Here is a 23357-nt window from a genome sequence, read left to right on the forward strand (position 1 = left end):
AATGTTTTCTATTTGTTTCGGGCGTTTTGTATTGTATGGATCCACTGTATAAAATGTGAATATCCATCATTTCCTATATATGCTTCACGAGTTATTGAAAGCTCTACCTTTTGTAAGAAGTGTACATCTATTCAATAAAACCAAATTACCCGTCAAGACCAGCCATCCCCAACCGTCCGGCAATCGTACTCATGTCCACGCCCCGCAAAACCTGCGTATCATCGGGACTGTCCTGCCAGTAAGGGTCCGGATCCCCGGATGCATCACAGTCCGCCATGTAGAAGTAGACTCCGGCCTCGGAGACAAACTTGGCGCGATCGAGCACAATTGCGAATAGGCGAAAGATCATGGGGTACATCTCTTGTGCTGTGATGAAATATTGGGGTTCTTGGCGGATGGTACGGTATGCGCTGGGGGATTGTTCGTCGCCTACGGAGAAGGTGTTCAGGGCGCCGATAGGGAAGGGATCTGCTCGATCCTCTCCTTGGGTTTGGTGGGATTGAACTTCGAGAACTTCGAGAACTTCGGTTTGGGCAGAGTGGATGGCTGACCAGGAAGAGGACTTTGGGATGAAGAATTTAAGAGTGAGTGTTTTATTGGCTGGGAGATGGGAGACAATTGACGCAGTGAAGAGGCGCGCTGTGCTTTCTAAAAGGGGGGACCCTGCTGTGTCTCGGATAGAGCTGAGAAAAAGCGCATGGATAAGGTATTGCATATCAGGGACGTTTCCCTTAGGAGTATTGGTGACTGTTATAATGTCGGCATCCTGAGAAATCTGGAATGCCGGATCAAGAGAGAAGCCGCCAACTGAAGTTTCCTGGCCTAGCTGATCGCGAATCTGCTCTTCTGATGGCAGATTCGAGTTAGGAGGCTCACCCTCGTCTATATCTAAGGCGTATTGCAGCCCGGGGCGACCGGCGTTATTAAAGATATCGATTATGATAATCTGACCGATGTCAATCTGGTTCATAATGCGCTCGGTGGCTAACTCAAATGCCTCTGGAGAGAGATTCTCGTTCTCAGACTCAGATAAGCTCTGCGTCTCGTCAACATCACCACGCGTGCTAGAAAACGAGCGGTTGAAGTAGAGTAAATCCGGGCCTTCGCCCACCTTAGCAAGCGAGTCCGAGTCCTCGGTATAGCCCAGTCGATAGCTGTGCGATCGTAGTAGGACACAAAACCCAACAGTCGAGTAGTTACTAGGACGGGTGAATTGCGGAATCAGCGGGGGTGGATTCTCGACCCCTGACCGGTGTTGCTGCTTGCGGCGAGCGATTTCACGGCGGTTATGCTCAATACAGGCAAAGGGGTCGGGCGGGCAGTATGAATAAACCTCGAACAAAGGCTTGACCTCGTCGTCCCAGAAACTTTGCATCAGGTACTTCCGGAGCTGTTTGTGGTTGTCATCCAGGGAGACAAGGCTGTAGACCTGGATGGGAACCAGGTCGTCGGGGTCTGGAGAGAAGTCTAGCCCGACGAACTGTTCGAGCACCACACGGTGACCCAGATGGTCAGCGTAGGTGTGCACTTGCTGCCAGCCATTCTCGAGCATGGCTACTTGGGCTTTGGGGGTATTTGAAGAGTAAACAGAGTTAGAAACACTTGAGAACTAAATGAGGGTCAGCCAATCTAGCCCTAATCGTGCCTGATCGCCAATCACCCGGGGGCCAAAAGCAACGCACGAGGCTGTGACTTTGGCTGGTTTTAGCTTGTCTCCACTTGATAATGTATGCGGAACAGAAGAGGTCGTATGTACTCCAAGGGGCCAAATGCACCAGTGTGAACGGTCCCTGCACTTCACAGGGAACTGTCCTCAGACCCAAGATCAACAAATTCGGTGGCTGAGGCTCAAGGTAGACACAGGATGTGGAGCGGTGGATAAAGACCCCGGTGAGCCGCTGTCTTTTACCCCGTACCCGAAGGGGAGATTGTCCGGCCCATCACATTCTGACGCTGCCGCAGAGCGATGGGGCCAATATTCATCGATTGGCACTGGCCATATGTGGGAGTATCACTCGGTTGGGAGGAAGAATAGAGAGCAGCTTGCTCAGGGTAGTCGGGATAGTTTCCGGCAGTTGGTATCACATCATTCAGATAGGGGTCAGGCAAATTGGCTCGAGGAAGCTCGCTGGGTTCTGCACTGGAGAGACCATATTAATACCAAACGGAATGGGGGGAGGTTGTTTTGAATATGTTTTATTGAAGCCCTCTGTACCACGTTCTTTTTGTAGTACATTATTCTCCGGGGTATAGCTTCTTTATTTCGGGGCGTCCAGTGGCCTCATTTCGTCAATAATCCGGGTTTTCTAAGCCAGTGGAAGGGCATCTCACTAAGGCTCCTGCCGCTGGCTACCAAAATCTTTGGTTGTTCAGCGTTACCATGATAAATTCAAGAAGTTCTGAATGGACGAAGTAGGATATGTGAACATGCAGATATACTATTATTTTCCATCTAATTTGATAATAGTTTAGTTCCGAATTTAATCCGGAATGAGTCGTCTAGAACAAGCAGACAATCCACTTGTATTGTGATCACGAAGAAACCTCCAAGGCCGTTATAACGTTGAAAAGATAATTGTATTCGTGAAATTTGCCAGTCACTCGCTGTATTGTTTTGCGGTGCTTTATGAGATTAGAAAAAAGTACATATACATCAAATGGACATCATGCATAAAGATATGTATGCTAAAACAGCAGCCATAGAAGAGAAAACAAGGAGGGCAGATGTGCCCATAGCCACCAGATAAAACCAAACAGCGCCTCTATACATGATTCGTGAGTAATATATGCATCGCCATTATTATGCAGACAAAAAAAAAAAAGAAGTAGCGAAAAAAAAGACATCAGCCATGAAACCATGAACATTGCATAATTAATGACCGGATGTAAAATCGGTGGGTACCCGAAGAGGCTCCGACCCAAAGGAAACCTGAGCCGAGTGCAACAATGAGACATTCTCGGGGCCGTTGTTCAAGGCCTTATCGATAGGCCCCAGAGTCCATTTCCATTCCCTGCGTCGCTTAGCACCGTGCCGGGGAGTCTGCGGCGTAGACGAGCCATCAGCCTCAAAGCCATCTAGCAAAGCCACCGCCCGGACCTGACGCTCTATCCGCATTGTGCGCCGTTTCTTGCGTTCCGTCTTGGAGAGCGAAGACCCACGCACACCTTCATCGGCAGTATCATCGCCCGAGGCACTTGTCTCTGATGTTGATGGGCTGGAATCTGTGTCCTCTTTTTCGCCCTCGCCTTCGGGATTGGGGGCGGGGCATGTCTCAGGTGGGGTTTTGGTGTCTGCCTCGTTTTGCACTGCCTCCTCCGTTACGAGATCGAGGTGTTGTGCGGTATAGCGTTCTGTTCGGATTTCCTCTTCTAGTGGGTACCGGTAGCTGACTTGTTTCTTTGCTGGGAAGAAAACGCGGCGGGAGGCTGCACCGTTGGGGCCATTTCCGCCCGCTGATATGGTGCCAGATTGTCGGCGGGTTGCGGGTTCTAGTGGGGAGTTGCGTAGAATGCTGCGCACTCCGATGGGGAGTTGGTAGGGGCTTCGGTGGTTGAAGATGTTATTGTTTGGGTGGATGTAAGGGGAGGATGGTTTGTAGCGGGTAGATTTGGGGGGGGAGGTTGCGGATGATGGGGATGTGACCTCGTAGGCGTTCTTGAAGGTATTTCGTATGGTGGGGGATGCAGCTGGTGCCGCGGCGAAAGAAAAGGATAGGCCGGTGGTTGAAGAGCCGAATGTGCGAGGGAGAGCGGTGGTTTGGAGGGTGAGTTTTGGTCGGGAAGTTATTGTGGTCGTGGCATCTGGCGACAGACACGACATATTGAAAAGTAGAAACCAGAAGATCTACCAGAAGGATCAGAGGAATCAAGAACGTATCAAAGAAGAAAAAAAAAAAGAGGAAATGTGTTTAGCGGGGTTGAACTAAGAATAGAGGAGGTTGGCGCTTGGGTGTGATGAAAGATGCATGTCACAAGATTAAGAGATTAACTTTACAGTGACAATAGTTATATAAAGACTCTAGTTACAGAGTACACAGATTAGAAGCAGAGATTTTCCACAGTTTCCAGACTCATGTGGATGCGTAACTATCGACGCCACCATCCAGACTATTTTCTATCTTTTCTAATTTAATCCTAGGCGTATGCAATCTTCTACTCCGTATTTCGTATTTACTCTGTAGAGTGTTTTAATATATATTCTTGAACCAAATCAGGCTCAGGAGTCAGGCTCAGGATCAGAAGAGAGAAAAAATGTGCTTCTATAAAAAGAACAGGGCCCGTGGGTCTCCGATCTACATCTATACACACGGGTTTGGTGGCGAAGACCTAAAAATGGTTCGGAGAAATCTACAAGGTTGAAATGATAGGGAGTCCTTTAATTGTGTCTTATCCTTTGTTTACATCTTTGTCTATTACATACTTACATATATGTGTTTGATCAAAGCCATCTAAGACGGTATCACACGTGACGCAAGCACGTCAAAGGTGACATCGGCTCCACCCAATAGCGTCGACCTTTTTATCCGGCATTTTCCACTTTTATGCCAGGGAACCTTAAAAGGTCCATCAGTCTCTTCGGGGAGATGTCTACAAGGGAGGGGAGGTAGCAGCTTTGGGAGATATACTTGCTTTGTGACCAATAAATTTCGAAATAGCTTGTAGCTGCCTTGCTTTGAAAGGAACATATCAGAGCCAATAGAATACTACCTGCTCCGTATGGAGAACGGAGTACTCAATATACTCCATGGAATTAGGACTACACTGAAAGACCTGGGCAGGCAGAAATGTGCAAGCCTGAAAATGCTACGCCACAGACGCCACACGCACCAGCCACAAATGCGTTCCAACCTTGGAAGGTTCCAAGCCTTCGGTTCTTCCAGGGCGGTTTTCAGCTCCAGGCATCCAAAAAATCAAATCGCATGGACACGTCTGTATTAGTTCAGGGCTCATGGCTGTACTACTGGTGCGGAACGACAGTCGAATCATCCTCCACTTGGTGACTCCCCCCACTTTGACCTACTGCCTTGCTTTGACTAACCATATCCAGGATTATGACTGTTTCTATGCCTCAGTCTTTGAGGCTGAGAATCCCGAATTGAGGTCGCTTCCCTTGGCAGTTCAGCAAAAGCAGATTGTGGTAACCTGCAACTACGAAGCCCGTCGGCGAGGTCTGCATAAGTTGCAACTCATCAAAGATGCCAAGCGTATCTGTCCCGAGGTGGTAATAGTCCTAGGTGAAGATTTGACCAAGTTCCGAGATGCCTCCAAGAATCTTTATCTGCTGGTTCGCTCGCTTATCTGGGGCGGCCGTGTCGAAAAGCTAGGCTTTGATGAGCTCTTTCTCGACGTCACGGAAATGATTGACTACAACACCGGCGTGTTAAACCAACATGACTTGGCGAATTCGTATTTCTATCTTAATCGAAAGGACCCGACCGTTGGGTTTTCCTACGATGCCACTCGCTTCCAGGGATCGACCTTCCCCGCAATGGAGGCAGCCTCCGTCGCTCAGAAAGATGTGTCTTCGTTGGAAATGCGGTTGCTCGTTGCCTCTCATTTACAGGGTCACATACGGAGTAAGTTGGAGCATCAAATAGGCTTCACGGCTACAGGCGGGATTTCAACCTCCAAATTGCTGGCAAAATTGGTCGGTAATGTTCACAAGCCTAATGGCCAAACGACTCTTCTGCCGCCATATACAGCCGAAAATAATACCAGCAACGTGTTCCAGTTCCTGGACGATCACGAAATCCGAAAGATTCCTGGAATTGGATCTCGAATTTCCCAGAAATTGAAATCCCATATCACAGGACAAGAGGGGATCGACGAGACGATCACAGTCAAAGATGTCCGCCAGTTTCCTGGTATGGGCCCACCTTTACTGGACAGAATCCTTGGCGGGCCAGGCTCGGTGAAAGGGATCGGGATGCGCATGTGGAGCATTCTCCATGGTGTAGATAATTCCGAGGTGCTCGAGGGTCGCGATGTGCCCACCCAAATCAGCATCGAGGATTCATATGGCCGATTAGATACGCTCGACAGTGTACGACGAGAGCTAGTAGTGTTGTCGCAAAGTCTGATTCGCCGCGTTAGAACCGACCTGCTTGACATGAGTGATGACACCGCTCCCCAAGGGAGGTGGCGTGCTCATCCTCGCACTCTGCGGTTATCGACCCGCCCCAGACTTCCGCCAGACTTGGGTGCCGGGCGTGCGTACAATTCCAACCGCATCTCTCGCTCGGCACCCCTACCTCCCTTTATCTTCAACTTGGATGAGCATATCGATGCATTGGCTGAGCGGCTGGTCCGGGAAAGTGTTTTCTCCATGTTTCGCAAATTACATCCCGAAAAGGCTGGGTGGAACCTCAGTTTGTTGAACGTTGCGGTAACCAATATGGTGGAGAGCGCGGGAGATCAGAAGCAAAACAGTGGACGTGATATTGGGAAGATGTTTCGACAGCAGGAGACAGTACTCAAGGATTGGACTGTACAGGAACCCGAGTCATCTGTGTTGCCCGGAGATTCCCGAGAGATAGAGTCGGAGGATGGGTGGGATGACGATGAACCCTTGGGGTGTATGGACTGCCCTATATGCGGGGGGTCGATCCCACAATTTGCTCAGTTGGCACATCAGATATATCATGAGAACTAAGGGGATCCATTATTCGGCAGCCTTGGATGCCAAGCATTGGAAGTTTTTGATAGGTTATTATCAAGTGGCTTGGCCCTGACTTACGCGGCCGGAATAAAATGAAAAAACACCCCTGGCGCTTCGATATTCACGACTATTTCAGTGAGAGTTCACAATCTCGAGTTTTGGGGTTACATATGGTCTATGCCAAGCAATATAAATAACTATCTCCACCCAAAACAGCCATTTTCCCCAAATGTATTGAAATAATGTACATTATTTTACATTATGGAATTGTTTCAGTCCACCGCCAAGCCCTGGCCCTTTAGGATTCCTAAGCCCTTGGCATGGAACCCTGGAGATACGGCTGAGTCCAGATTATCTGATTCTTCTTTCCTACCTTTCTCCGTTTTCTGCTTTTCTAGTCTTTCGTTCTCATTCTCTCTTTCTATATCTTCTTTTTACTTGACCCCTGAACCAGGTGGACCCGTGAAATCCCCCTTTGCCACTCAGGGCCAAACTCTATTCCCCTAAAAAGGAACCTGGGGAAGAACCCTGAGATTTGGATTCTGCGATGAGGTTTTCTAATGTCTTGCCCTTAATCGGTGCACTTTCATCGCTCTTTCAACAAACACAAGGTAAATTTCCCCCCACTTTCAGCTCCTGTTGCCCAGCCCGTTGTCTGGCCCCGTTGCCTAGCCCCGTTGCCTAGCGGCTAACGATTTGTAGCACGATCACAAGCCTCAGAGGCCATTCGACAGGTGACGCCCGTCGATAATGCCATCATTCGTACTCCTTCACATCAAATAGACCATCTCTCACAATTTGATATCACCTTCGACTTACACCAAGACGGCACGCGCATAAAGCTAGAACTTGAGCCCAATCATGATATCTTGGCTGACGACGCTTACGTGCAATATGTGGGTATCGACGGGACAATAACACGTTCGGAACCGATCAATCGACAGGAACACAAAGTCTTCCAAGGTCGCGCCTTGGTAGGATCCGGCCAGGGGAGATGGACGCCCGTCGGCTGGGCAAGAATCACCGTGAAAAGGGATGGCCTAGAGCCTCTTTTTGAAGGTGCTTTCAGTGTCAATGGTGACAAGCACCACATCGAGCTGCAATCGACCTACCTCGACAAGAAGCGCCCGATGGATGCCGCCGTCGAACCCAGAAATGGGGAATCCATGATCGTTTACCGTGACTCCGATATGTCTCTTTATACGCACCTTGAGCTCAAGAAGCGGTCGCTTTCTGGATCCGAGGGCTCTGAAGGTTGCAGCGCAGATCAGCTTGGGTACAATGCTGATCTGGCCAGTTCGATCTTCGGGTATGACATGGACGAAGCAGAAGGTCGGTGGGGTGTCACCTCGTTGAACTCGATGTTTGGATTGGGCAAGCGACAGTCGTCAGATGTTGGCGGTGTCGCGGGTAACACTGGCGGTGTGAATCTGAAAACGACCATCGGGGATTCCAGTGGATGTCCTAAGACGAAAAAAGTCGCCTTGATCGGAATTGCAACCGATTGTGAATTCACCGAATCCTTCATGGCTACCAACTCCACCCCCCGTGAAGCGGCCAAGGACTGGATCATCAACATGGTCAACACGGCTTCAAATCTCTATGAGGAATCTTTCAATATATCCATTGGTTTACGCAACCTTACAATCTCCGAGACAGGCTGCGCCAGCACCGGCTCCACTGCTACCCCATGGAACGTGGATTGCGACGGTGGAAATGTGACTTGGCGGCTGAATGAATTCTCCAAGTGGCGCGCAAGCAGCTCAGATGGCAATGCCTACTGGACTCTGATGACAAACTGCCCAACAGGCAGCGAGGTTGGAGTTTCATGGATGGGTAGTCTATGTTCCTCCGAACTGGTTACCTCCGGAGCCAACTCAGTGGCTGGTGCCAACGTCGTAGTTCGCAATGCTGGTTCTTCCTGGCAGGTGTTTGCCCACGAGACTGGTCACACCTTTGGAGCCGTGCACGACTGCGAGGAATCCGGCTGCAAGGACAAGTTAGATGCCTCATCCCAATGCTGCCCGATGAGTTCGTCGACCTGCGATGCCGGTGCGAAATACATCATGAATCCATATGCTCAGAACACTATGACCAAGTTTTCGGACTGTACCATCGGTAACATCTGCTCTGCCATTGGCAAAAACAGCATCAAGTCATCGTGTCTATCCGACAACCGCGGCGTCGTCACCATCAGCGGCAGCCAATGTGGCAACGGCATCGTCGAAGGCGACGAGGAGTGCGACTGCGGCGACGAAGAAAGCTGCGCCGGCAACTCTTGCTGTGACGCAAAGACCTGCAAATTCAAAGATAGTGCTGTCTGCGATGACTCCAACGACAGCTGCTGCGCCCAATGTCAGTTCGCCTCCGCCAGTACCATCTGCCGCGCCAGCACCGGAGAATGCGACATCGCCGAGACCTGCAGCGGAAACTCGAGCTCCTGTCCCGCAAACAAATACAAAGATGACGGTGCAACCTGCGGCGACGATGGCCAGGAACTCACCTGCGCTAGCGGCCAATGCACCAGCCGCAACTACCAGTGCCGCACAGTGCTAGGCTCCATGGTTAACACCAACGACTCCTGGGCCTGCGAAAACACAGGTTATTCATCCTGCAATCTCCTCTGCGGCACAGCCTCACTCCCCCACACATTCGGTACCACGGAGTGCTACAACATGAACCAGAACTACCTCGACGGTACACCCTGCGATGCCGGCGGCCGCTGCAACGCAGGCCAGTGTAAGGGGGGCTCGGCCCTGGGCTGGATCCGCCAGCACGAGAAGCTGGTCATCGGCGTGTGTGTTGGTGGCGGTACGCTGCTGCTACTCATTATCTTCTTCTGCATCTATAGTCGCTGCAAGCGCAGTTCACAGCTGCGTAAGGCCCGCAAGGCTATTCCCCCTGGTACATATCGCCGCTATAATGGGCCGCAGCCTAATCACCGGCCTATGGAGCACTGGCATGGATACCCGAATGCCGGATATCAGAATGTGCCTCCCCTGGGTGCCCCGCCACGATACTCATGATCGCCCCTTTGCTTCTTGTTTTATTCTAGTTTATGGATTCTATTGAACCTTATCTTTTTTTGCATTCGTTCCTTCTGGAACTTGCGGCCCGGAGAATTTGGGTATCGGCGTCATCGCCGATAGTTGGTTATAACGTACATCGGTCCTTATAGTAACATATCATCCGCGATCTGGATTTTTGTGCATCCTTTCTTGTGGCTAGTCTTTTTGGGCTTTGTAGCATTCTTCATGTAATATATACGTCGACGCCCTTTGGGCTATATCATAATATCAGAGTACAAGTATGGGAATCACAGCATGTAGATTTAGATATCGTATAGAGGAATGAACATCCATTTGAAGTGCGATTTTAACCCAAAATAAACACAAAGAAAAAAGAGGCACTTACTCCCAATAAGCACATGAGTAAAACAACAACATGAAAAGTACTGAAATCCCAACACCAAGGAAAACCCCATGCACAAACAATCAACAGCCCTTAGTCGAGTCTTTGGCAGATCGTAACCATCCAACCAAAGTATCTAAGCCCCAGCAAGGCAACCAAGAAATCCCTCCTCATCCAGATACTTATTGCCAACAAATGCCAACAAATGCCTCCCGAGTAACACCACCGACACCCTCAAGATCAAATTCCTCAATCATAGCCCTAAGTTCATCCTCCTCAAGCCCAGTCTCCCCCAACTCCCTAGCAACACGTCTCAAATCCTCAAGATCAATAAATCCCTTTGCACCCTCATCGAACAGCTCGAACGCACGCAGGATCTCGTCGCGCGGGTCCCGCTCCAGGATCTTCAGCGCCGTGACGGCCTGGAATGACGAGAGAGGCATGAGCAGGTTCGACGGGTGCTGTGGGTTCGACACGGGGCCCTTATTTGAGGCTTGCGGTTGGGGTTGTCCGTGCTGGTTGCCGGCGGCTTGTTGTTGTTGTTGCACTTGTGGACGGGGCACGCCGTAGGTCGTTAGCAAGGAGATTAGCTCTTGTTTACTGAGGGTGAAGCCGAGAGCGCGGAAGGCGACGCGGAGCTCATGGTAGTCGAGGTGTCGGTCGCGGTCGAGGTCGAAGAGGGTGAACTTTTGGAAGGGGTTTGGTTAGCTGGGGGTTTGCTTTTGGATGGGGGGTTTTGGGGAGGCGCGTTTTCTTTTTTTCCCTCCCATTTAGAGGGAGAGAGAGAGGGGGATCGCATTAGGGTGTAGTAATTGTGCAGAATAGTGTCATAGATAGATGGGTTGGGGTATCCCTTACAGCTTCGTTGATCTCTTCCCTCTGCTCTTCGGTGAGTCTGCTCAGCGGATTCGCGTCCTGCGCTGGGCCATGGGACTGGGCGTTTGTTGTGGGCGCGGGCGCAGACTGTTGCATCTGCTTTTGGCCATCGGGCCCATTGAATTCTTGGTTTGCATTTCCCAGACCGCGATGCCGTGAGAATGATGAGGCGCTGAACGGCATGGCGTTCGTGTTGATGGAGCGTTCTGGCAGTTTCGTGCCGGCGTAAGAGCGCGACGCGAAAGGTTGGCCAGAGGCCATGGTGGATGGCGTGTTCAGGTTTAATTAGAAGGATTAAGGGTTCTTCAGCATTAATTCAAGTGGAGGGGCTCGCAGCCCATGAGAATGTGGAGAGATGAGGTGTTTGGCGGTGGGAGGATTCTGGAGACGCGCCAGACGCGGGAATGACCTGTTTTGCTTTTGTTACAGATATAACGATCAACGAAAATATTATTATTGGAAATTCTTTGTAATTGTATTGCTAGAAGTATGAGTGAGTGAGCTTCTAGACACAGCACAATCTGGTGCTAATCACAAGCAATTGGACATTAATCCCAAACCAAAAACTTCACTTCCTATCCACAAGCTAACCTTCCTCAAACGTATTCTTCAAAACGACTGCATGTTCCTTCCATGGATAACTTGTAAACAAAAAAAAAACGCAATATTGAGCGAACGTCGTTGCGAAAGGTGTCAACAATTGTACAGGGATTGCGGGAAATTGCCATTGAGTGGCACTGGATCGAGTGGCATTGTATCAACAAAGGTTGCAGCCATTGGATCGAATGCATCAATACTATCGTTGCCGAGGAAGTTGGATAGACTATTTGAGTCAAAGGTCTCGATTTGATCGATATAGGCCATACTATCGAAGGCATTCTGTTGAGGAATCACTGTATCGTGAGAAGTCCCAGGTTGCAAGTGCCCATCGTCCTGCTCAACATGATTCGCCACACGCCCAGGCCGAGGATAATGATCAGCCAAGAACACTTGCATTTTGAAGGCTGGTGGCGAGAAGGGACTCTCCTGCTGGCTGAAAACAGACTGCATTTGTTCGGGGTCATCCGTCACTCCCAGCCAGAAAGCCATATCGACGTCTGGAGGTGACGGGATTTTGGGAACTCCGTCTTTAAGAATCTCTCTGCTGGAAGATTTGTTCGTAGCCCCGTGTCGGGGGGACATATTGCGCAGGATATCTTCGAGTTTTTCGCGGACACCACTTAGATGATATCTAGAGGGGCCAAATATTCTCGCTATGACTGTGTTGGTTTGAAGATCTTGCAAGCCACATACAACTCGGTAATATAACGCTGCAGCGACCCAAGCGGGATCGATTTCACTTTCTTTCCGTGGCCATTTTTTGTTCTTCTTGTCCTTTCCACATAGAGCCACATACAAACCAGGGCAAAACTCCTGAGACATTTCTCCGAGCTTCCGAAAAGAGAGAATCAAAATATAAAACAAGAGGAGTCGTCCGGTGTTAATTTCAAGCCATGACGCACGGATTCGAGCTTGCACCAAGCCTTGAATGGCCATAAACTGATGTGCAATTTTGAGTGCATGCCAAACGAGTGTGTTTGGTTTGTATTGATCTTTGAATTTGACCAGATCCACGATGGGGAGGGCACTGGTCACCCCAGCAAGAAAGGCGTCGACGGGGCAGTCCGTTTTACTCGATAGCGTGATGCTGGACCTCTTTACTGTCCAATGCCATGCAGTGCAGTCTCCGCCATATGTTTCGCGGATATTGACAATCGCGTTGAATGCATTCATGTGTTTAAAAGCCTCCTCACTCATACGTTGTAGATGATATTTCGCCTCTTGGGATGGGAAGCCAAGGATCCTAAGAGAGTGTCCCGTGGGCGGCCCAAGTAGGCACAGGTCTCCCCAACTTCGAAAGCAGACTCGATTACCTTTAGAAGTGCATGGAGAACACGGTGTAGTTGTTCCACACTTCTTCTTGGCCCGATAGCACGCCATACACGAGCCGCCAGCTTTCCTAAGTGCAGCAATATCTTTTCTCTGTTGCTGAATTTCGGCCTTGTTACGGGGGATTTTTTCGCGGATGTTGTCAGACTTCCCAGGATTCGTTGGATCCCATGGGATGAAGCCGCCGGGATACTGCTCTTTGAGGGGGAGAGACGGTGGTGGTACTGTCCCAATAATGGACTTGGTTTCACTGCTGTGTGCACTTCGAGCATGCTCAGGTTCAGTGGAGGTATATGACCGGGAATCGTTGCCTCTGGAAGGCGATGTCGAGGGTCCGGACTTCGGGCTTACTGGGGATATGGAGCTTTGTGGTTGGTATTCAATTGTGGGAAATATCATCAGTGAATCAAGAACAGGGCCACCAAGAACATCAAGCTCCTGGGGTTGGTTGTCCATCAGATTATTCCCGGATTCATTGGCCATTTGAAGTATGTCTGGATCTATGAGTTGGGTCTCATATACCATGGGCGTCGTCGACGACATTTGCCACGTCTGTGGTATTGGATGTTCGGTATTGAAATCAGACAAATAACGCATGTTTGATGCGAGTGGAGACATGGTAGACTGGAAGTTCAGTGGTCAGTAGGAGGGTGAGTTGAGGGATGGATCAAACTCACAGAATAGACGGACTCCAGTGTATGCGGTGTATGCGGTGCGTATTTACGCCCGCGGTTCGTATGAGGAGAGAACGGAGATGGCTGATGCCGTGTAGCAGCTTGTGCTATCATGGTTTCGATGATAAACGAGAGAAATGGTAGCGATCGAGATTCTGAAGATCATCGAGCAAAAGGAGTGCAAGAGCGAAAGGATGGGCGTCAGGTAGAGCCTAGTAGCAAACCGACGTTTATACTTGAACAACTTGTCGATCCTTCGCGAAGGTAGAGAAGTAGAGAATGATGTGAAGATAGAACTAGACTATACCTGAGAATCTTCAAGATTACTCAAAGCGGACTAGTAAGCCAAACCTTAGCTTAACTTTAGCTGACCTAAAGTTAAGCTGACCCTTTCAACGCCATAGCCACAACGTTACTGGAGGTGAAGCAGGCACGACCAGGCCCATCAGGCCGATTCCAGATCCGGTAAAGTGCTAGATAAGGTTTACCTAGTCTAGATTTCAACGGCAGAAGCATGAGCCTTGGAACACTGCCATACCATAGTTCCATCTTGGGTAGAATGGATATGTATAGGAAGAAATTGATCATGACGATCAATTTCTCTGATATGATATACTGTTCAAATCGACGTCTCTCCGTGTGCCCAGATCCAAGTCCTCCAAGAAGGTGCGATCGAGAAGCTCCTCCGGTAGGTAATCCTGTTGGACCTTGCCGTCGACATAATTTGGATTGTACTTGTACTCCGCACCATAGCCCAGTTCCTTCATAAGCTTCGTTGGTGCATTCCTTAAATGAATAGGGATGGGCAAGCCCGCGATTCCTGGCTCGTTCAAGGCGGCAAAGACATTGTTCAAGCCACGGTATGCGCGAGTACTCTTTTTCGAAAGTGCCATCGCCACAGTAGCATGTGCCAGATTGATTCGCGCTTCTGGGAGTCCGATCTTCTCAACGGCTGAATGTGTAGATATAGCAAGTGACAGCATGGTGTTATCCGCCAGGCCAATGTCTTCGGAAGCAACAACGATCAGTCGTCGAGAGATATACAAGGGGTCTTCACCCGATTGAATCATGCGAGCAAGGTAGTAGAGCGCTGCATCTGGATCACTCCCTCGGATGGACTTGTGAAAGGCGGAGATCGTATCATAATGCTGATCTCCAGCACGGTCATACACAAGCGTCTTGGTCAGGGATCGTTTCAAGTCCTCCTTGTCCATCCCAGGCCTTTTTGACAGATCCATCGCTAGCTCCAACAAATTCAGCGAAGTGCGAGCATCTCCATCGGCGAATCTGGCGAGGTATTGAATCAGCTCCTCGTCCACCAGTTCGGAGGGTGAATAACTCGGGCCTTCAACCCGGAGAGCACGATGAAGGATCGAAGTGATGTCCTCGTCGGTGAGCTTTGCAAGAGTAAATGTTCGGCAGCGCGAGAGCAGGGCATTTTGGACTTTGAACGACGGGTTCTCCGTTGTGGCACCGATGAGCGTGACCTGGCCGCTCTCCACCGGACCCAAGAAGACATCCTGTTGTGACTTGGAGAATCGGTGAATCTCGTCACAGAAGATAATTGTTTTTCTTCCAGTAAGTCCCAGCTCACTCCGAGCTTCGGCAAATATCTTCTTGCACTCTGCCACGCCGCTGCTGGTACTGTTGATTTCCACGAATCTGCTGCCCACCAGCGACGAAATGACACGAGCGATTGTTGTTTTCCCTGTCCCTGCGCTGCCCCATAGTATCATGCTTGGTACTCGGTCCTGTTCGATGAGTCCGCGTAGGATACCGTTTGGTCCGACAAGTTCTTGGCCGCAAACTTCCTCCAGGGTTTTAGGTCGCATGCGCTCCGCTAGAGGTGCTGCTTTGTGGAAGGCATTGATCTTTGGGCGTTTTGCTTGGGGCTCTTTGGCGTCACCATTGGCTTGCTTTGGCCTATCTCGCTCCCGCGTGGATTCCGCTTCCTCAATAAATGATCGCTTGCCGTTGAGAGCGCGTGGGGTTGTTGTGGGTCGTGACGGTGACTCCTTGGGAACATTCAACTGGGCAGAAGCTTTGCGAGCGGACGGAGTTTGGAACATGCTTGGAACTGGTCCCTTTTGGAGGGACGACAGTTCCCCTGGGGAGGACGGTTCTTCGATGAAGCTCTGGCAGCCTGAGTCAATGTGGTCATTGATCTTCAGTTGGGGGACGGCTTTCTCGCATATTGGACAGGAAACCATGATGACCGGAGAATGATATGGTCTACTAGATCACTCAAAAAATCTTCAAGACGAGGTAAAGCTAGAAGTGACAACCGGGTGCGACGCGTTCAACGCGTTAATTAGTAATTTGGAGGCCTTGGTGCCTGAAACTGGGCAAACAACCTTGGAACAAACTGCCTATTTAGTTGTAATTATATGCAGATATGATAGGTAACTAGATAACTACATAGAAGTACATGTACTGCATAATCTCCGAAAATAAAAACAATCGGGACAAAGATGCCGAATGCGGAGCACACCATCCGTGGGGGACATTCACCTTCTCCATATTATCCCCTCTCTTATTTTCGCTCATGTTTCCCCCTCGGCACATCCTTGGTCGATCACAGAATTGCAGGTCTAAGAACCTCTTCTCAGCCCTTTCGATATTACCCCGCCCTAATTACAACGCAAGAGCGATGTCGGCAACAGCTTCGCGACCCGATCCATTTCGCCCCGCCAAGCGGGTGGCAGGACAGCGACAGGATGTTTGGTATGCAGTCTTGGGAAACGAGTCGGGAAAGATATACTAAATGGCGATTCAAGGTCAATTGTCAACGAAGCTGCGGCAGCTTCGCCAGTTCAGCCGATTGTGAACATGGGCCAAGGGTTCTTGTGAGTCACTATTTCGCCCCCAATCACTCCGAGGAATACGGATTGACGTGTGATATTTCTGCGCAGTGGTTATAACCCTCCCAAGTTCGCTCTTGACGCTGCGAAGGATGCGCTAGACCGAGTGGAATGCAACCAATACTCTCCGACAAAGGTAGAGAACGCCAACGAATCTGCGCATGGTTACACAAATACTTATATAATATAGGGCCGCCCCCGCCTCAGACAGGCTATCGCGGATGCTTACTCGCCCTTATATGGCAAGAAGTTGAACCCTGAAACCGAGGTCTCGATCACAACTGGCGCAAATGAAGGTGAGAGATCGGTATAATGTACCTAGAAGTGGACATTTGGCGCTGACAAGTGACAAAACAGGCATGCTCAGTGCCTTCATGGGCTTCATCGAGGATGGTGATGAGGTCATTATCTTCGAGCCCTTCTTTGACCAGTAAGGAGCGCCGATATTGCGAGAGCATCGAGGGGGTATTGATTCACTCGGAATAGATATATCAGCAACATTGAGATGCCCGGCGGTACTATCCGTTATGTTCCTCTCCACCCGCCCAAGGATGGTGCCACCAGGACCTCTCCTGCATCAGAGTGGACTATTGACTTTGAGGAGCTTGAGGGTGCCATGAACTCCAAGACAAAGATGATTGTAAGCATGCGATACTAATGTTTTCATGAATATTCAAGCTAATTGTACCAGGTCCTGAATTCCCCGTAAGCAGCCTTGATCTACAGGGACGAATAAGGTCTCAACTAACTGTTTGTTCATAGGCACAACCCCGTTGGCAAGGTCTTCTCACGCGAGGAGCTCGAGCGCATTGGTGAACTGTGTGTGAAGTACAACCTTATCATTTTGTCTGATGAAGTCTACGACCGCCTCTTCTACGTTCCCTACACTAGAATCGCTACCCTGTCCCCAGAGCTGTACGAGCGCACTTTGACCGTGGGCTCCGCCGGCAAGGCCTTCTACGCTACTGGTTGGCGTGTTGGGTACCTCATCGGCCCTGAACACCTGATCAAGTACGTTGCCGGTGCACACACCCGTATCTGTTACAGCAGTGTGTCTCCTCTCCAGGAAGCCGCCGCCGTTGCTTTCGAGCAGGCGGAGAAGGAGGGTTTCTGGGACGAGAGCCGCACAGACATGAAGGGTAAAATTGAGCGGTTCTGCGAGGTCTTTGATGAGCTTGGTATCCCGGTATGTGGTTACTCTACCCCTCATTATGAAGTCCACTCTGCTATAGGTTGGTTTTGCTAACACCAATCTCTACAGTACTCTGATCCTGATGGTGGATACTTTGTGCTTGTCAATATGGCCTCTGTAAAGCTCCCGGCTGACTATCCATTCCCGCCCCATGTTGCTAGCCGTCCTCGTGATTTCAAGCTCTGCTGGTTCCTCATCCAAGAGGTTGGCGTAGCTGCTATCCCTCCCACTGAATTCTACACTGATGCCAACGCCAGCATCTCTGAGAATTATCTCCGCTTTGCTGTGTGCAAGAATGATGATGTTCTCGAGACTGCCAAGGAACGCTTGAGAGGGCTGAAGAAGTATATCACCCAGTAAACAAAGAGCTACGGGACTTTGATATGTGCGAAGTGACGAGATATGCATAGAAGTGTTACGATGCCAATCGAAATTTGGATACAAAGACGCAAAATACATGCCACAGAGGCCCTTTTTTCATACCTCTATATCCCCTTGCTCCATTAATCTACCAGTACATCTCTTTTATGTACATTTACTCCTATGTAACCTACAACGCCTGGGCACAACGAACTAGGCACAGTAGGACAAAGGCACCAACACCCAACGGTCTTTGTTTCTATGTAGATCAACCCCCCTCCAACCCACCACCAAAAGCATAATACATAAATGGGCATCCCGAACCTGGGGGGCATTTACCGACTGAACACTGATAATATCTCTCTCCAAACCAGCCACCCCAGGTCCAGGACCCTGGTACAAAGAAAAGGGCTAGGGAGGGGACGGCTCCCTACCCTGACCAGCCGTTTTCACGGCATCTCCAGCTCCATGGGTCCCGTTCCCGCCCCGTCCCAACCTTCGCCACGGCAGAAAGTCCGCCGGTCCGTTGAAAGGACCTCCGAGAATCCTCCCCCACACGTGCGAGCCACCACGTCGCTCACCAAAGGATGGGTGGCTCGGTGCGCCCTCAGAACCCAATAGCTGGATTCGAGGTATTCGCACACTCTCTGGAAGCCCAACCCCATACACTGGTTACCGAGAAACGTGGGGCGGCGCTCGCTCGCGCAGGTCGAATCCTCGCAGTGACGTCGGTTGGCACCGACCCACTCCGTCTCACAAGCATGCCGCAAGCCAAGACAGCTCTTATCGAGGGTGTTACCCATCTCGAGTCCCATCTGGTAGCGCAACATGCTGTCCATGTCCTTGTCACTGGCCCACATGTTATGAGCCCGCATCCAGTCCCGGACAAGCCGGTAAAGATAGTCCACGAGGGCTGGATGTTCAACTGCCGCTGGAAGAAATAAAGGGTTAGCATATAATCTGAAAAACGGGCAGTGGTGAGGGTTATATGGTATCAAAGCGCGAGGAAGCCGAGAGTGCAATGGAACTGAAAGTGAAGGTGTAAAGAAGCTGAAAGGGATAAGAAATTTACAAAAGAGACAAATTGCAAGGCACCGGCGGAACCGGTCCTTCTCCTCGGCGGTCCTTCTCCTCGGCATCCTCTAATCGCACAATGTATGCGATTTGAGGTGAACATCGCAGCCCTGCGTGACTGGCTGGAGCGTCCGCGGCCTTCACCAGGTCGTCCCACTCCGCGAACACGAAATAGTCACCTCGGTCGCGGGCGGAACTAAACCACACCGCCTGACGATGGCGCTCAGGGGTATCCCACTGGTGAAGACTGGGAAGCATTGGTGGACCCACGAGAACGTCGTATGGAATCGAACCGGTCAAGAGCTGCTGCTGGTAGACTGGTCGTGTCCCGCAGATCAGCCAGTGCATCTTGACATCCTCCCACAGATGCCCCTTGCCGCAGTAGCGGACCTCGGAAAACGGTCCGCACTTAGGGCAAACAACGGAGACTCCATCCCTTAAAATACAGAGGACTTGGCAGCCTTGCTTCTCGCAAAGCACAGCGATCCTGCCGAAGTTCCACTGCGATTCAGGGGACGGAATCCCGACGTTGCCGAACTGCTTGCCTGTGGGAGTTGATTCTTTATCCTCGAACGACTCGGGTGGAGACGGAGAACGACCTTCCACTCCGTTGCTCTGGGAGGAGGAAGCACTGGAGACGGGGGGTTCGGTGTCCCCACTGCGCTCTTGCTGACGTTTCAACAAGTCCTTGTGTCTCCGTCTTTTCTGCTTTCTCCTCTTATATGCACTCTTCTTGCCACATCGGCTAGACTCGGCTGGAGTTTGGTCGTCTGGCTGGACGGTGCCATCTGACCTAGGCTCATCTGACCTAAACCCAGCCAAGTCTGTAATAGATGGGCTAAAAGAGGCACGGGAAGACAATAGAGGGTCGACTGTTGGGGACGAGGATGCGGTTTCCTGGCTCTTGAAACGCCCTGTAGTCTTTGGTTAGCATGTATTTAAAGCAGATATATGGAGAATATAATTTCATACCTAGACTGGCCACATCAAAAGACTCACTTCGATGCAAGACTTGTTCCTGCACCTCGTGGCCGCCAAGGTACTCTTCAGGGTCTAAATAATAGTCAGCGGCTGCATCAACAATGATATACAAAGCAACTTACCAGAGAACCACACTTCGTCCTTGTTGTTCGAGACAGGGCCCCGAAGCCCAACCTTAACCCCCTGCGGAGTAAGGCGCAGCTGATCCGAAATCTCTGCTGGCCCAATTTTTGCCTCATTCGCTTCCCCTTCCACATCATCCTCAGCTTTCTTCCGCGGGGTACTCGTAGGTGTAAAGAAACATGAAAGTGAGGATAAGGGGAGGGGAGTGTGGGGGGAGATGTGGGATCGGGCTGTCTCGAATGATGCAGACAATGGGGTAGTCAAGTCATTTGGGGTAGGGAGCCAGGAGGCATTAACTGCTTGTTGGCCAGCAACTGCCGCAAGTTGCTGCTCAATCGGGACCTCCTGTCGAGCGATATGCTGCACTCCTGGAAGTAAATCAGGCTGGTCACCACATTCTGTTGACTGATCTGCATCCTTTTTCCCTGAGTTGGAGCCAGGCGAGCCAGGCGAACTAGGTGTGCACTTTCTCTTACCCTTGCCCTTTGACCTTCTGTTGCTCTTCTGGGTATCAATTCTGAGTGTAGCACCCCGCTTAATCAACTCTTGCTGGGTTGACTCTTCCTTCGCCAACTTCTTGGTCAACCCCTGACTTCCCACTGTCTCCATCGTATGTTCTTGCCCCAACGCCGATGGCTCAGGACTTGGCACAACCGAGGCATTTGTATTTTCGTGCTCTGAGCTTCCTTCAATGGTGGAAGATTCCCGGGCTCTCTTTGGCAATCTCTTTGATTGCTTCTTGCCTTTGTTCCTCTTCTTGGTAGAGGAAGGACAATTGTCATCGATAGGCAACTTTCCAAACAGTTGGTTGTCTATGTCGCCAGTCTTTGCCATCAACCATTGAATGCGCAGCCAAACCCGGACTGGAAGTGCCATCCATTTGCCGTAAGTGTTCTGTGATATGTTAGGTAAACCCTAATATTGGTGAAGTGTGTATACTGACAGGGTCTTTATTAGAGATCTTTTGATAAAACTTGTCATGCTCATCAACCGTGACCATCAACTGCTCCTCACGTATCGCATTCCTCCCACTCACAAACCTGAATTGTATGGTCTGTGAATCTTCTTCTGCCTTCATCCAGCTTACTCGGCACCCGGATGTTTCCCACGGGATTGTCCATTTGGTGTAATAGCTGCCTCTCTTCGGGTTCTTCGACTCTCGATAAGCCGGTGCGGACCCAGTCTCGATGTTGCTCATGGAAATATCCTTCGGAGATATGAATAGTGCTTCAATCGATCTCAGGATGCCCATCATGCCGTCCGGGTAATCTGTGGGGACCTTAAAGTCAATACGTATGAGGTCTGATTCTGTGATGATTGCCTCAAGATCGCACCTGGGGCTACCCGTGGGGTTGTTCTCCGCAATGAATGTCGGGGAAGAGGTCCGCCAGTCCTGGATCTCCAGCCTCAGTTGCCCATTTCCCAGGCTTAGCCCAGCCCGTTCATTGGTCCAATCCTCTGGCTTCGGCAGAGCCATTATTCCGATGTGTTCATTTTCGGATGTGTTTGCATCGGGATGCTTTATTTCAGCTTGAATGGCCTGAGGGAAGTTCAGCAGCTCTGGCAGTCGGGGTTCAAGTGTCGGGTGTTGCTTTGTGGATGTGAGCTGGGCCTTTTCGAAGAATTGCTGGATTTCGATTGTATCATGCTCTTCGCATAAATTCTGGTGCTTCCCTCCAGCCACAGGTCGTGAAGTCTTGGGTGAAACATCGCCGTCAACAAACTTGCTAAACATGGGAGCCATTTCGTGTGATAATGATGGTGGACTGTTGACTTGATCTCGTCGGTCAATGACTCTCCATTGAGGTTTACTTTCCTTTGGATCAAAATACGAGTGGAAACAAGAATGAGGTATTTGATGTTCTCTGTTGTGTATTAGAATCAGACTATAAAGTAGCTGAGATCCATTGACATCTGATACTATAGTTCACGAGAAGACTCACTTGCTGGTAGGCAAAAGCCTACATCTGTCTTGACGGATGTAACTAGCAGTGTCTTACTGCTCACTGGCTTTTCTGATGCATCAGTTGAGGCTCATGAATGGGATGCATGAAGAGCTTACCAAGTCGGTCGGCACAGGGCTTCCTTCGACCCAAAGTTATCCTCGGGGTTTTCAACAAAGATGTCTCTCTGCAGGATATACCGGTAAAATGTGAGATTGGTAATTTGACTTTGCAAGAAATGAATTGCTAAGATCAATCATCAAGACACTGAAGGCTGTGAAGGCTATAGGCTTTGGTCTCACGTGAGTGGTGGCATGTGTCTCTTGTCTCAACCATGCACCAGTTGGCAAAGCCATGAGATATACAGATGGCAAATCATTTTGCTGATGTATGTCAAGGCTCATAGCGTTTCAGTGCCCTGAGAGCCAATCTTGGTAAGGTCCATGGGCATCGTTGATGACCCAACGCGTGAGAATATGCGACAACTTACTGTGTGGGGGCTCAGAGCTTGTCTCACGCGTCTGTGGTGTGCATCATGAGGTGAAACAATCTATTTGATACAATTGACTTTGGTCACTCAAAGAGATGAAAGATGCGATGCCCAAACCAAAGCTACTGTGTATGCAGGGGGTAAAGGGTCGGATGAAAAGAGCTTGAGTGGAGGTGGTGATGGAGATGGAGGAAGATAAGAAGAGGGGACAAGCTTTCGAGATTCGACAATAAAGAATAAGACAAACGAACTATGCACGTGCTACTGTCACAGAGTCTTCGGTCAGAAGTTACGACTGACCTAACAAATGTGAGCAAGATGAAGATATGCGCTTGTATCCTTTCTCAACAATTGTCTGGTTGAGGCTGATCCAAATAAATTGAGCGAACCGTCGAGGTATGGGGTAGCTTGGATCACATCTACCAACCAATCACCCTACAGTGGATTTATGCTTATTATCAAGCTGTAGTAGCCGTCTCGGCGACTACTGCACGGAAAATCTCAAATTAAAGATGCTCTTGCCAGAAGTTTCCGCTGGGTTCCGTTCCCAAATGATCAATACGTGATACGGTGTCGCTGTATTCAGCAAAAAGTCTCACAATGCAATTCGAAAATAAAAAGCGATACGACTTGCTTGTCGACCCCACGCGGATACCTAGAATTGGCATGATGCCGACATCATATCTCTTCCACGGAATTTAATCTATCAAAAATGGGTCTCTGTTCAACCATATCCCATGGCATAAGCCTCCGTTTAACAGCCAACTACATCAGAAACGAAGCGA

General features: G+C 50.0%; 8 protein-coding genes across 8 annotated transcripts; 2 read left to right on the plus strand and 6 right to left on the minus strand.

Moving 5' to 3' along the window:
- Window positions 1-145: 145 nt before the first annotated feature.
- On the minus strand, window positions 146-1552 carry N7447_005554 (uncharacterized protein; the record flags this gene model as incomplete). The annotated part of the gene is made up of 1 exon (XM_057229816.1): window positions 146-1552. One exon carries the CDS (start codon window positions 1550-1552, stop codon window positions 146-148), a length of 1407 nt encoding a protein of 468 aa, XP_057084906.1.
- Window positions 1553-2872: 1320 nt separating this feature from the next.
- On the minus strand, window positions 2873-3820 carry N7447_005555 (uncharacterized protein; the record flags this gene model as incomplete). Its single annotated transcript, XM_057229817.1, has 1 exon — window positions 2873-3820. One exon carries the CDS (start codon window positions 3818-3820, stop codon window positions 2873-2875), a length of 948 nt encoding a protein of 315 aa, XP_057084907.1.
- Window positions 3821-4816: 996 nt separating this feature from the next.
- admB (uncharacterized protein) lies at window positions 4817-9684 on the plus strand (the record flags this gene model as incomplete). The annotated part of the gene is made up of 2 exons (XM_057229818.1): window positions 4817-6575; window positions 7361-9684. Coding segments are annotated over 2 exons (4083 nt in total), but the record flags the coding sequence as incomplete, so codon positions are not given.
- Window positions 9685-10251: 567 nt separating this feature from the next.
- On the minus strand, window positions 10252-11206 carry cdc31 (putative cell division control protein Cdc31; the record flags this gene model as incomplete). The annotated part of the gene is made up of 2 exons (XM_057229819.1): window positions 10252-10755; window positions 10928-11206. The coding sequence occupies 2 exons, from the start codon at window positions 11204-11206 to the stop codon at window positions 10252-10254; spliced, it is 783 nt and encodes a 260-aa protein (XP_057084909.1).
- A 432-nt stretch (window positions 11207-11638) lies between these two features.
- N7447_005558 (uncharacterized protein) lies at window positions 11639-13662 on the minus strand (the record flags this gene model as incomplete). The annotated part of the gene is made up of 2 exons (XM_057229820.1): window positions 11639-13498; window positions 13552-13662. The coding sequence occupies 2 exons, from the start codon at window positions 13660-13662 to the stop codon at window positions 11639-11641; spliced, it is 1971 nt and encodes a 656-aa protein (XP_057084910.1).
- A 479-nt stretch (window positions 13663-14141) lies between these two features.
- On the minus strand, window positions 14142-15758 carry N7447_005559 (ssDNA-dependent ATPase MGS1; the record flags this gene model as incomplete). The annotated part of the gene is made up of 1 exon (XM_057229821.1): window positions 14142-15758. The coding sequence occupies one exon, from the start codon at window positions 15756-15758 to the stop codon at window positions 14142-14144; it is 1617 nt and encodes a 538-aa protein (XP_057084911.1).
- Window positions 15759-16093: 335 nt separating this feature from the next.
- On the plus strand, window positions 16094-17961 carry N7447_005560 (kynurenine--oxoglutarate transaminase; the record flags this gene model as incomplete). Its single annotated transcript, XM_057229822.1, has 9 exons — window positions 16094-16272; window positions 16326-16394; window positions 16461-16545; window positions 16600-16705; window positions 16767-16839; window positions 16896-17049; window positions 17101-17114; window positions 17172-17595; window positions 17671-17961. The coding sequence occupies 9 exons, from the start codon at window positions 16094-16096 to the stop codon at window positions 17959-17961; spliced, it is 1395 nt and encodes a 464-aa protein (XP_057084912.1).
- Window positions 17962-18410: 449 nt separating this feature from the next.
- On the minus strand, window positions 18411-21883 carry N7447_005561 (uncharacterized protein; the record flags this gene model as incomplete). The annotated part of the gene is made up of 5 exons (XM_057229823.1): window positions 18411-19011; window positions 19034-19949; window positions 20008-20088; window positions 20139-21033; window positions 21083-21883. 5 exons carry the CDS (start codon window positions 21881-21883, stop codon window positions 18411-18413), a joined length of 3294 nt encoding a protein of 1097 aa, XP_057084913.1.
- Window positions 21884-23357: the final 1474 nt, after the last annotated feature.

The sequence above is a fragment of the Penicillium robsamsonii genome (assembly GCF_028829455.1).
Source record: "Penicillium robsamsonii strain IBT 29466 chromosome Unknown utg000003l_segment0_segment0, whole genome shotgun sequence".
Taxonomy (NCBI): domain Eukaryota; kingdom Fungi; phylum Ascomycota; class Eurotiomycetes; order Eurotiales; family Aspergillaceae; genus Penicillium; species Penicillium robsamsonii.